Source organism: Mus caroli, unplaced genomic scaffold, assembly GCF_978045245.1.
Source record: "Mus caroli unplaced genomic scaffold, Mus_caroli_1 scaffold_17, whole genome shotgun sequence".
Taxonomy (NCBI): domain Eukaryota; kingdom Metazoa; phylum Chordata; class Mammalia; order Rodentia; family Muridae; genus Mus; species Mus caroli.
This window is the reverse complement of record NW_028227272.1, coordinates 30,017,658-30,030,000: the sequence shown is the minus strand read 5'-3', so window position 1 is coordinate 30,030,000 and position 12,343 is coordinate 30,017,658. Positions and strand designations below refer to the sequence as shown.

Genomic DNA, 12,343 nt, shown 5'->3' with positions numbered 1-12,343 from the left:
CAATCTACCACTGAGCTATGTTCCCAGCCATATATATATATATATATATATATATATATATATATATATATATTTGCCAATTTTTTAAATTATAAAAATAACATGCTCGGGCTGGAGAGATGGCCCAATGGTTAAGAGCATTGACTGTTCTTCCAGAGGTCCTGAGTTCAAATCTCAGCAACCATATGTAATGAGATCTGATGCCCAATTCTGCTGTGTCTGAAGACAGTTACAGTGTACTTACAATAAATAAATAAATAAATAAATAACATGCTCAGTTGAGGAAGGTTTTAGATTATCAATTGCCTTCTCATTTTGTTCATATTCTTACAATCCCTTCTCAAAATAACTTAGATCTCTATGCAAGTTAGACCATTTGCTGAGAAGCACTGAGCACACGGGTGTTAGCCAGACAGATTAGGATGCAAGGCGTGCGGGGCTGCATCTGGGATACAGGCAAGCTGGCTGCACATGCGGGATTTCCTGTGGGTGCCGTGCATCCAGAGGTGAGGCTGATAGCTTGCTTGACTAGACCTAGTAGCTGCCTCCCTCTTCTTTGACACTCCATATCAGATCTCCTGCTGCATTAATGACACCAGGCTGCTATGCAAGTATGGCAAGTGACTTACTAAGACATCTGTGAATTAGAGGGTGGGATCAGCTTCATTCCTAGTGCCAGTTGTGTGTGATTAAGATCCATTTAAATAACACAATTCACACTATCAATTTAAACACATTTAACAAAAGGATCATGAGCTATTAATATGGGACAGAAGGGATAAAGAGAGCTCTGAAGACGACGAGCACAGGGCTGACTACCAGGATCCGAGAAAGGAACCAGGGAGGTGGAAGAAAAGGTAGCTCTTTCCCATGACTAAGAGTAAGGCTCATTAGAGAAAGTGCGTGGTTTCCTGGATGCCAAGAGGTGCTGGGGCTTTGTTTGTTTGTTGTTTGTTTTGGGTTTTTTTGGATATTGTTCTAATTATGTAACTCAAGGTGTTCTCCCATTCATCTTGATCCTCCTGCCTCAGCCTCCTGCCTCTTGAGTGCTGGGATTATAGGAGTGTGCACTTAAATGTTTGTCTCCTCCTCCTCCTCCTCCTGTTCCTCTTCCCTTCTTCTGCCCCTTCTCTTCCTCCCTCTTCCTTCTTCAGTCAGATGAGTACTCACTTGTAGAAGGTGGACTTTTTTTATTCATTGAGATTATCTTCCCCTTTAATATGTTGAAGTAAAACATGGTAGATTTGCTGTTGTGCTCTTTACATTCTTGGAGTTAATCTTACCTCGTCATAATGGATATAATGCTGCAGTTGTTAGTTAAGTGTTTTGGTCAGAGTGCCACTGGGTGTCACACAGCTCTAGCAGTGTGACCAGGGAACCAGAGCACAGTGAGCCTCCAGATCTCCTGCCGTGTCCTCTAGCGCCCTCTGCTGACGAAGCTTAGTATTTTGCTAGGTGGCCAAAAGAAACACTTCCAGTAATGCCCAGCCATGAACCTGGAGCTGAGAGGCAGTGGCTGGTACCTGACTCAGTGGGGACGTTTACCCTGTAGATCACTGGTGAGCACATTTTATCATGTGAAGGAGTTTCTTGTCCAAGTATTCATTTATTTTTGGTGGTGGTGGGAGGACAGCATCTCATAACATAGCCCTGGCTGACCTGGAACTCATCACGGAGACAAAACTGGTCCCAAACTCAAAGAATTTAGAGTCACCTTCTCAGTGCCAGGATAAAGGTGTGTCGCCACACCCAGCTGAGATGCATTATTTTCATCCATCAATATGATTTTTTATGATGTATTTTTCTCCTCTAGTATGTCTATAAAATAAAATACACTTACTTAAGTTTATTTATTTGTCAGTTTGTTTATGTGTATGTGTTTATATCTGCCACAAGGAAGCCAGTGGTGTATGCCAGAGGGGCTAGAGTTACAGGTGGTTGTGACCTGCTCAAACTCAGCAAGACCAGGATAGGATCCTAACCATTTGGCCATCCCTCCAGTCTCTGTAGAGATATAGACTGTACTAATCTACCCACTAATGTTGAGCCATCTTTCATTTCCTAGGACAAAGTCTACCTGGGGATGGCACGGTGTTAATAAACCACTAGGGCTGCTGTACTTTGATTTTTATCTCTCTTTGTTTTTTGGGGGCTATTTTGTTGTGTTGCTTCCAAAGTTCACTGGCTTGGCAACATTTCCATCTTCCTATGATCCGAAACCCAAAAGAGAAATAGAATAAACCTGTATGTGTTGTTTGAAGTGTAGTAAAATCTAAGCCATCTTGACTGGGTATCTCTCCTGTCTTGATGTGTTTGCAGGGGATGCCATATTTATTTATTTTCTGGAGTGTCATATTTTAAAAGAGAAACATTATCTGCCTAGAATGATATTCAGCTCTTCATTTACCAGATCTTTCAGAGTCACATTTTGTAACATGTCTTCATAGGAAAGATTCCATTTTGTTTCAGTTTTTTGGTCTCCTGCTTCTGCCCCCAGCGCTGGGTTACCACATGCTCCACCATACCTAATCTTCTGTATCTTGCTATTGAATGCTCCTGGACTTTAGGACTTACATATTTCTGTTTTTCACTAGTAGCTGTTGAGACTTATTTTTGAATTATGTATATGTCTCTGTGTGGGCATGTGGGCATGAGTGCAGATACCCAGGAAGTCAGAAGATGGCTTGGACTCCCGGAGCTGCGGTTACAGGCTGCTGAGCCTGTGTGGACATGGGTATTGGGAACTGAAACAGGTCCTTTGCAAGAGGACAACAGTGCCATCTCTTGAGCTCAATGGCAACCTTTAAATTTGTTGTTTTGTTTTCTAAGTCAGGGTTTCTCTGTGTATTCCTGGCTGTCCTGGAACTCGCTCTGTAGACCAGGCTGGCCTTGAACTTATAGATCTGTCTGCCTCTGCCTTCTGAGTGCTGGGATCATAGGCGTGTGCCACCACTCACCCTGCTGTAACCTTTAAATTTTTTATACAGGGGCTGGAAAGATGGCTCAATGGTTAAAAGCACTGATTGCTCTTCCAGAGGTCCTGAGTTCAATTCCCAGCAACCACATGGTGGCTCACAACCATCTGTAATGGGATTTGATGCCCTCTTCTGGTGTGTCTTCTGGTATATAGCTACAGTGTACTCATAAATAACAAATAAATAAATCTTAAAAAAAAAAGAATCGAATGCCGGGCAGTGATGGCGCATGCCTTTGATCCCAGCACTTGGGAGGCAGAGGCAGGTGGATTTCTGAGTTCAAGGCTAACCTAGTCTACAGAGTGGGTTCCAGGATACATAGAGAAACCCTGTCTTGGAAAAAAATTTTTTTTAATACATGTCTAGGTTTTACTGTCTCTCTCTTAGGTGTAGAATTAATCATTATGCATATCCTGTTGCTTTTATTAAAACCCTTATTTACTGCCCCCCTTTCCAATATCCTGTGTTGAAACCAATTTTATACAATTGTCAGTCCATTAGCCTACCACTATTACACTGCACTGTGCTGTGCTGTGTGTGGAGGTTGTTGTATCTCTGAGTTATAGCCACTAGTGGAGAGAGCTAAGGGACTAAAGAATTCAAGTAAACTTGAGTGTGAGACTTGAACCTTGGCGATCTGCCTTCAGGGCCCAGGCTCCTCCCAGTAGTCCTGGTGCCTCCTGAGGGACTGTCATGAGAATCACACTTCACTGTTTTGTTTTTTTCTTTGTTACACGTCATTTATTTTCCCTTGCAAATGGACATCTTCAAGTAACTTTATAGACTGAATCTCATCATCTTTCTCTCCTATTTGAAACTTTGGCTGGTATCTTAGATTCATATCTATTTTTCACTTAGAAATTTGAAGACTCCTCTCCCCGCAGTCAAGGTATCTTATATCCCAGGCTGGACTAGATTTTGCTATGGAGCTAACAATGGCCTTGAACTCCTGATCCTCCTGCTTCTACTATAGGTATGGGCAGCCAAGTCTAGTTTTATGTGGTGCAGACCATCAAACCCAGGGCTTCATGCATGCCAGGCCAGCATCCCAGCAGAACTATCCCAGCCCACATTTCCATCTTTTTGGATGAGTGTTCAGTATTTATTGTGCCAGGGAAATGTTAGTGATCTCCCAAAACACACACAGAAGCCAATCTGATGCAACTTACAGCAGGGTCTTTATTCTATTCAAGCTAGCTTGCCTCTCCCAACAGCTACCAGTTGCCATTAGCTTCTCAGCTAGGCGAGGGGCTTCTCGCCCACCTCCATATGCTGTCCTGGGATTTTGAGTTTAAAGTGTCTTGTACATGTTGTCATATGGTGTGAGTTTACAGGTGCCCCTCCTCCTTTAAAAATAGAGTGGCTTACACCCAGAAAAGTACACCAACCAGATACAAACAACACGGCAGCATCTGGGCTGGCCGCCCTCGGTTCCTCACCAAGTCTGCTGTGATCAGATCTCTGTAGGAAATTTTGCTTGGTCTAGCTTGCTCTAACTGGCATCCTGTGGTCCTGTTATTTTATATCTGGTGGGAACCATGTCTTAATGTGTTTTTCCAAGTAGAAACTTGAGGAGAAGCTAGAGTTCTGGATGGAGAAATTTGACAAAGACACAGAAGCAAAGCAGAACGAGTTAAATGCTCTCAAGGCTGCCAAGGCCAGTGACCTGGCACACCTTCAAGACCTGGCAAAGATGGTAAGGGATGGCAGGGTGACTGGGATATGAGTGGGAGTGAGGGAGTCTGGGAAGACAGAAGTGATCAGGCCAGAGACTATTCTTAAGTTCTAGGTAGAAATTATTTAAAACTCCTTCAGAGAGATGCTGCATTAAACAAAAGAAAATTTTATGATCCTTAAAGACAATTTATACATGTTGGTTTCTAAAAATTTGACGTCATCATTGGGTTGATGTTGAAGTTCCTAAATTTCTAGTTTAAAACATGGCTATTTGCATATGAATATTCTATTAAAGTTTTAAAAGTATTATGTGGAGGATACCAATGTGTGTGTGTGTGTGTGTGTGTGTGTGTGTGTGTGTGTGTGAGAGAGAGAGAGAGAGAGAGAGAGAGAGAGAGAGAGAGAGAGAATTTTTTTGTTGTTGTTGTTTTGTTTTTTTCAAGCCAGGGTTTCTCTGTTTAGCCCTGTCTATCCTGGAACTCACTTTGTAGACCAGGCTGGCCTCGAACTCAGAACTCTGTCTCTGCCTTCCAAGTGCTGGGATTAAAGGTGTACACTACCACTCCCTGGCTTGAATTGTTTAAATTGAAAAAAAAAACTTTGAGGAATAATTACATAATGTGAATACATTATGACAGTGGAAATTAGTGGAAATGCAGCAGGGTTTTGTTTGTTTGTTTGTTTGTTTGTTTGTTGAGACATACCCTTGCTGTGTAGGCGAGACTGAGTTTGAACTCTGGTCAGTCTTCCGTCTCTATCTAGAGTTACGGGCACATAGCCTGACGCTGCCCCTGTGTCCTCGTGCAGATCCGGGAGTATGAGCAGGTCATTATTGAGGACCGGATAGAGAAGGAGAAGACCAGGAAGAAGCTGGAGCAGGATGACCTGGAACTGAGGAGCATCGTGAAGGTAGGACACTCAGGGCTGGGGCACCGGCCGAGGGCGGGCCGCTGGGGTCCCGCAGCAGGTGGGTAAGGACGTGCTTAGAGTCCACAGTGCAGGGAAGCAAGGAAAAGAGCAAGCCTGCCTCCTGGTCTGGGGAGGACGGGAGCAGAAGAAGGAATCCTCTGTCCAGACACTGGATCTGAGGTCACGCCTAATCCAAGGTGAGGCGGCTGTGTAGGCAGAGCATTTCTAAATGTCCTGCATGGCTCGACACCCTGGTGTGAGTCAGCCCTGGCTGTGTGATGCCTTCCAATACAAGTTGCTTATAAAAAAAGGTGAAAGGGATAAAGCAAGTTTTATATATATATATGTATATATATATATATATATATATATATATATATTTTTTTTTTTTTTTTCTCCAGAGCCCTGACTGCCCTGGGAGACTCTGTGTAGTCCACAGTGCCCTTTTCTCCTCAGCCTCCTGGCTATTGGGGATTATAGCAATCAAGACTGTCTGAGATAGTGAACTACCTCATAAAAGTTTCCTGTGAACTTGCAGATATCAACAATGACAGCATGATCAGGTCCAGATTCTGGAAACTATTTTTAAGATTCATTTTGACTTTGAATTATGACCATGTCTGTGTATGGGTGTGTGCACTTGAGTCCCGGAGAGGCATCAGATTCCTTGGAGCTGGAGTTACAGATGGTTGTAAACTTCCAGATGTGCGTGTTGGGAAACACACACATCTGCAAGAACAGTATGTCATCTCTCCAGCCCTGGGAAAAACAGTTTTAAAGCAAACAAATGCAATGCAAAGATAGCAGCTGGTTTAAAAACAAAAAAAAAACAAAAAAACCCCAACCGACCACCTCTGCCTGGGCATCCTTCAAGTGCTCTGGCAGGAGCAGACCTAAGATATAGAGTGGGAGGCAAGTTCTGCCTGTGAACTCTACTGCCCAACTGTTGGAATGACAGGTGTACGCCGTGACACAAGGCCATGTTCTGCTGTTTGTGGTACTGAAGATCAAGCCCAGAGCATCTTCAGCATTGGTTTTTAGTGTGGTTATTATTCTCAGCCACAACCACAAGTCCAAAATTAAAACTTTAAAGTACTTTTAGAACCAGGTATCGAAACTTCTTTGGCTATGCATGATGGAAGAACACGCCTTTAATCCTAGGACTTGGGAGGCAGAGGCAGGTGGATCTCTTTGAGTTTGAGGCTAGCCTGGTCTACAGAGGGAGTTCTGGGACAGCCAGGGCTACACATACACAGAGAAACCCTATTTCAAAGAAAGAAAGAAAGGAAGGAAGGAAGAAAAGAAAGAAAGAAAAGAAAACCCAAACCCAAAACCCAAACCAACCAACTAACCAAAAATACAAAGTGGGGGAGACTCACTCACTCACCTTTGATCTTACTATTAGGAAAATCTGGTGTTTAATTAGTAAATGTTGATCAAGCTTCTGTTTTCCATTTGTCAAGATTCAATTTTGAGTGGAGAGCTAACCGAAGACCTTCTGCTCTCAGCAGTGGATCCCTGTGCTCTCAGTAGGCTAGTCTGACTTTATAATCTAGACAAGAACAGTTGCATTAAACTGACAGAGACATTCAAGGAGCTGTCTGAATCCTACCTGCTTAGCAGCTCCTTAAGGATGTGTGATGCACCGTCAACCACTGAGACTTGTTGGTTCGGCCCTGACTGGGCAAAGGAAACAGGCATTCACTCCTTTTGTGTCCAGTGACTGTAAGGTGTGAGGTGTTTACCAAGGGAGCAAGAACTACCCAGAGGTTGAGGGTCTTAGTCTGAAGGAAGACTTGGCCTAGTACACTTCACTTTCAGGTAGCTGTACTGACAGCAGCCTGGCCACGTCCATACCCCACGTTCCTGAGACACAAGTGACTGTTGGTTCTCTCCTCTGTAGAAAGTTGAGTGCTGTTGAGCACACTGAGATGAATTCCCCTGCTTCTCTCTTCCAGCTCCAGGCCTGGTGGCGAGGGTCAGTGGTCCGGAAGGAAATTGGCAATTTCAAAATGCCCAAGAAAGATAAAGATGACAGCAAAGACTCGAAAGGCAAGGAGAAGGAGAAGAGGAGAAAGAAGTAACCAGTTTCTCCTGAGCCTTCTCAGGCCTCGAGATGCTGGTGGTGCTGCCCAGCGCCTACCTCCCGGCTCACAGACACCTAGGGAGGTCTCACTGCCTGATACTCTAGTCTTCACACCCCAGTGAGGGCTATCGCATGGCTGTAGGACCTCTTCAGACTGGACTGTGGGGAGCCATGTTGAGTAGCTGTGTGAGCATCCTTCTTCTCACACCAGAAAGCAGCTCACTGGCTCATAGTTAAGTCGTAAAAACTCCTGACACATCTGATTCTGACTTTATGCCATATGATTAAAGTGAAAAACTATTATAAGCAAAAGTGAATTCTCACCTAGCATCATGTGCACGCACATGTAGTAATAAACAGTGGCTCTGCCTGTCTTGCAGGGCAACCATTAGTCTAGGGTTGGTGGTGTTGGGGGACAGCACATAAAACACCTCTTACATAAGCTGTTCCAGTGACTTTTCTGGGGACAGATAAGGATGGAAGTGTCTGATACAAGATGGAAATGGCATGTGGATACACAGCCCTCCAGGGGTGAAGAACGGGGCACGGGTTCTCCAGGCTAGTTTAGAGATACACTTGTCAAAGGAGGCACAACTATGTCCGTCATCTGGATTTTAAGACTTAAAGAAACAAACCAAACCAACCAGCCAAGCAACCAAACTGTGTGTATGTGGGCCCAGGCTTGGAAACGTGTGCATGCCACAGCGTGCAGGGGGTGGAGTCAGAGGACAGGTTCTAAGAATTGTTTCCTTCTCATGTATCTCTTTGTACTATTTGGGTCTCAGATATCAAACTCAAGTCATTGGACTTGGCAGCAAGCCCCTTTGCCTGCTGAGCCATTTCATTGGCCCTCAACTGTGTTTTTTTTTTTTCCCCTGAGAGAAATGTTACTTTAATGTGTCTCACATATTTCATGAATATAAAATTTAAACTTTTTGATGCAGGGTCTCATGTGGCCCCGGTTGGTTTCAAATTCACTACGTAGTCTAGTGGCCTTGAACCTCGTGTTGCGCCTCCTAAGTGCTAGAACTACAGGGGCGAGCGACCATACCTGGTTTATGCAGTGTCGGGAATGGAACCTAGGACTCCATGCGTGCTAGTAGGCCCACTCCTGACTGTACTCCAGCCCCAGCCTGAGTGGAGCCTCCTCATCCACTGCCTCCGCAGACCAGCCTGCTATCTGTACCTCTGTAAGAAAGAGACTGTGAGCCTCAAGGGTTCAGTGAGCCAGATAGATAAATGGCCTTTCCTTGACTGCTCTCTGGCAAGAAAACCATGCTTTAGGCTGGAACAATTTAAAGTGTTTATTACATGCTACTGGAGTATATTGGCTTTTAATGTCCACATATAAGACGACATACAGGCAATTTATATAACATACACAGTACTGACATATTTATACTTAGAACTTACACAAATATTTACAAACATACAAATATAGGACAATGTTTACAAAAACTTTTATTAATTACATGTTTATAACACTTCAGAAATAAAATCTGCTGTAAACCATCTCACTGCAATGAAAAAGGCTTCTAAATAACCAAGTTTTCCTTCATTTCTACAACCATCTAAGTACTTAGTTCTTAAAAGTCCATGAGACTCGCCAGCATAGCACACTGTTAGTCACTGCTGACTAGAGGAGGCAACGGAGCAGCGGCTCCTTCATTAGTTGCAAGGATGTATTTACAGAGCTGCTGGGTTGGAAACCACCCACTGCTCATCAGACCCGCTCATTACAGGGGAAGCCTGGTCGGGAGTGCCTGGCAGCCTGCAGACTGCTGACATAACATCTCTGCGGGTGGCAGGGCAGAGCCAGGCAGACACTTGGCAAGGTAGCCATTGCTGGTCAGGGGACAATGACATGACTAACTTTATTTCCCACTGGGGTCTAGCAAGGTTAAATATCCAAATGAGTTGTCCTTCCCAATTTGGAAACCTGTAAGAAGCCACAAGGCCCGACAGAAGCACTGATTTGCTGTGTGCTGACCCGCAACACTACGCAACTGTATCCTAATCCTTCAAAGTCGCATTAGTTTGCTTAGTACATTAAGGTCTCAGGAAAGCAGCAGTGTTAAAATGTCCTCCTCCTCCTCTTTCTGAGGAGGGTCTCACTATGGAGCCCTGGCTGTCCTAACTCAGTATGTGAATAAGATCTGTCTCCTCTGTCACTCAAAGGCTGGGATTAAAAGCTTGTGCCACCCTGCTTGGTAATGTCAACATACTCTTAGGAACTGTGGTAGCCATTGCAAGTGTTGTATTATGCAATGTCTTCTGGGCCCATTTTCTGTACAATTAAACCTGGAATCCAGGAATGATGCTGAGGTTTAACGCTGCCTAGAGGAAACAAATCAGCAGTCCGCAGCATGGCTGCTCATAAGCAGGCTCTGGCTGCCTCTGTGGTCTGCTGGTGAACGGCTGGGCTCCGAGCTCTGGTCCTACTCTTCGGTGAGGACCACGATGCTCTAGGTTAGACTTACTTTTTCTCAAGAGCTCTAGTCGCCTGAGTTACAGGCATGAGCCACCGTGCCTGGCTGCTGTTACATGCTTTGAAACTTGAATAAAAGTGGCAGCGTTCTAATGAACACTTTTCTGCACAAACAAGGAGAAACATTATTTTGACTAGATATTCAAAATGATTTGGTTCAAAGTCACTTTCAGAGGAAGAATATATATTTTTAATACTCACTTTTATGCATGAGTGTTTTACCTTCATGTATAAATGTATACCATGTGTGTGCTTGGTACCTGCAGAAGCCAGTAGAGTGCAGTGGACCCTTGGGGTTACAAGCAGTTGTGAACCAACTTGTGGGTGCTGGAAACTGAACCCTGACCTGCCAGAGCAGTAAGTGCTCTTACCTACTGAGCCAGCTCTCCAGCCAAAGTCTAATACAGCCCAGTGGGCGGTGGCTTGGCATCGCCTGGTGTGGGCTCCAAATCCTGATCCTCCAGCTTCCACTTTTGGGATGTTGGGAATCACAGGCCACGTGACTCTCTGAACCTTTTTTCAGGTGATGCTGGGGATGGAACCCTGGTCCAGTCTTAAAGTTACTTTTAAGTGCCGTGCAGGGTAATACTATCCTGAAATGCAAGCCTTGGGAAGAAACCCACAAAAGTTAACAAATATAGGGAAAACCCTATCGAACAAACAGCTTTATGTAATTACTGTATTTGGATTCTAACTGCAGCAAACACCAAAGACACAACAACTAGAGTCCAAAATCTGGGGCAGAGAAGCCTCTGTGCGGTGTTTAAATGAAGGCTCCTCCGCTGTGCTGGAGCCCTTGGACCTTCTGTTCTCTGCTCTCAGTGGAGGGTCTCAGGGAGGGGACAGATGAGAGACAGGAAGCTGCTCTCGGTGCTTTCTTGTAGCTATGGAAACTGGCTGTCACCTGCATGGGCTGTAAGAACCGTCTTTCTTTCAGTCCTCCCAGCTTTGTGTTCAGTCCCAGGAGCAGGGAGCCGAGTCTGTTGTGCCTGGTCCAAGAGCCTGGGATCAGAACGCAGGGCTCACCAAGGCAAATGCAAACATTGCTGGGCAGTGTATGCTACACTTCAGAGCTTACAACTGTGTGTGGAGTATGTCTGTTCAGGAAACAGCAGGGTGAGCAAGGAACCACTGTCTAGAAAAAGATGGGGTGGTGGTAGGCAAGCCTGGGGAAGGGCCTGGGTACTGGCCTTAGATACCTGTTATACTGAGCAGAACTTAGGGCTTCTCCATGGTTTTGCTCTCTTTGACAGAAAAGTCCAAGTCATCATAATACAGCTTTTGATTGAAATGTGGTTGAAAATGCAGTAGGGGTGGTGCCCTCAAACCACAGAACTGTGTGCCTTCAAACAGTGGTCTCCACTGCCTGAGAAAAACAATGTCTGTGGAAATACAGGTTGCCTGGCCACATCCCAACCTTTGATGCAAATCTGGATTTCACAAATGCTCCAGAGAATGAAGTCCAGTTGTGGAAACCATCGAGCTGTAGACACCTGGGAACTGGCAGAGATAATAATATGTCTGTCCTCTAAACTGTGAAAATACTGGCTCTGGCATGGAAAGCGAGCCTGCTCCCTATGAAGAAAGCACAGCCGGCTTAGTCTTCCATGATAGGTCTTCAGGAATCCAAGTTCCACTTAAAAAGCTGTGTCTTCATTCAAAACTAAAAATAGTGGAAATGGGTTTAATCTCCCCTAAAGTGGAGAAATGGAACACGCTATTCCTGGCAGGAACCATGAAGACAGTGCTTCTAGGAATACACCGGGCTCGCTCTGAGCAGGCAGTGCCAGCAGTCACGTCTTCCTGCTCCTTGTTTTGGCTGTGCCATCATGGTGCCAACATGCAGGGCCCCGGGAGTCCTCAGACAGCAGAGAGCTGCGGCTGCGGTGGCTGCTGCTGCTGCTGCGGTGGCGGCTGCTTGGGTGGGGCAAGCTCCAGGAGGGCCTGGACAGTCACTGCAACCTGGCCCAACCCTTTCTCTTCTAAAATGTGCAGAGGCAAGCACAATTGCTCCTGAAAGGGGATAATGTGGCATAAAACAAACAAAAAAGAAAACAGGATGAACATCACAGAACTGAAGAACACAGGTCCTTCCACCCCCACCCCATAATAATCAAGTGAGATATGGAAAGTTCCTGGTAAACCCACCCTGTTGAAGGAGGCAGACGTAGGCGTGTCTCACACTGGGGTCACTTTATTAACACAATC

General features: G+C 45.0%; 2 protein-coding genes across 13 annotated transcripts in view; one reads left to right on the top strand and one right to left on the bottom strand.

Moving 5' to 3' along the window:
* The window catches only part of Drc9 (dynein regulatory complex subunit 9), a 41,783-nt gene extending 33,265 nt beyond the window's left edge, over window positions 1-8,518 (top strand). For all 4 annotated transcript variants that reach the window (XM_085832186.1, XM_021185252.3, XM_021185250.2 and 1 more), the window contains 3 exons: window positions 4,540-4,671; window positions 5,460-5,561; window positions 7,520-8,518. In XM_085832186.1, the coding sequence (XP_085688312.1) occupies window positions 4,540-4,671; window positions 5,460-5,561; window positions 7,520-7,645 (360 nt within the window). In that variant the 3' untranslated portion in view covers window positions 7,646-8,518. The remainder of the gene's footprint in view (window positions 1-4,539; window positions 4,672-5,459; window positions 5,562-7,519) is intronic.
* A 128-nt stretch (window positions 8,519-8,646) lies between these two features.
* Lrch3 (leucine rich repeats and calponin homology domain containing 3) overlaps window positions 8,647-12,343 on the bottom strand; it is a 108,875-nt gene continuing 105,178 nt past the window's right edge. For all 9 annotated transcript variants that reach the window (XR_015045695.1, XR_015045697.1, XR_015045696.1 and 6 more), the window contains one exon: window positions 8,647-12,148. Coding sequence is in view for 4 of the 9 variants with exons in the window: in XM_085832185.1 (XP_085688311.1) it covers window positions 11,996-12,148 (153 nt within the window). In the remaining 5 variants the exon portion in view is untranslated. The remainder of the gene's footprint in view (window positions 12,149-12,343) is intronic.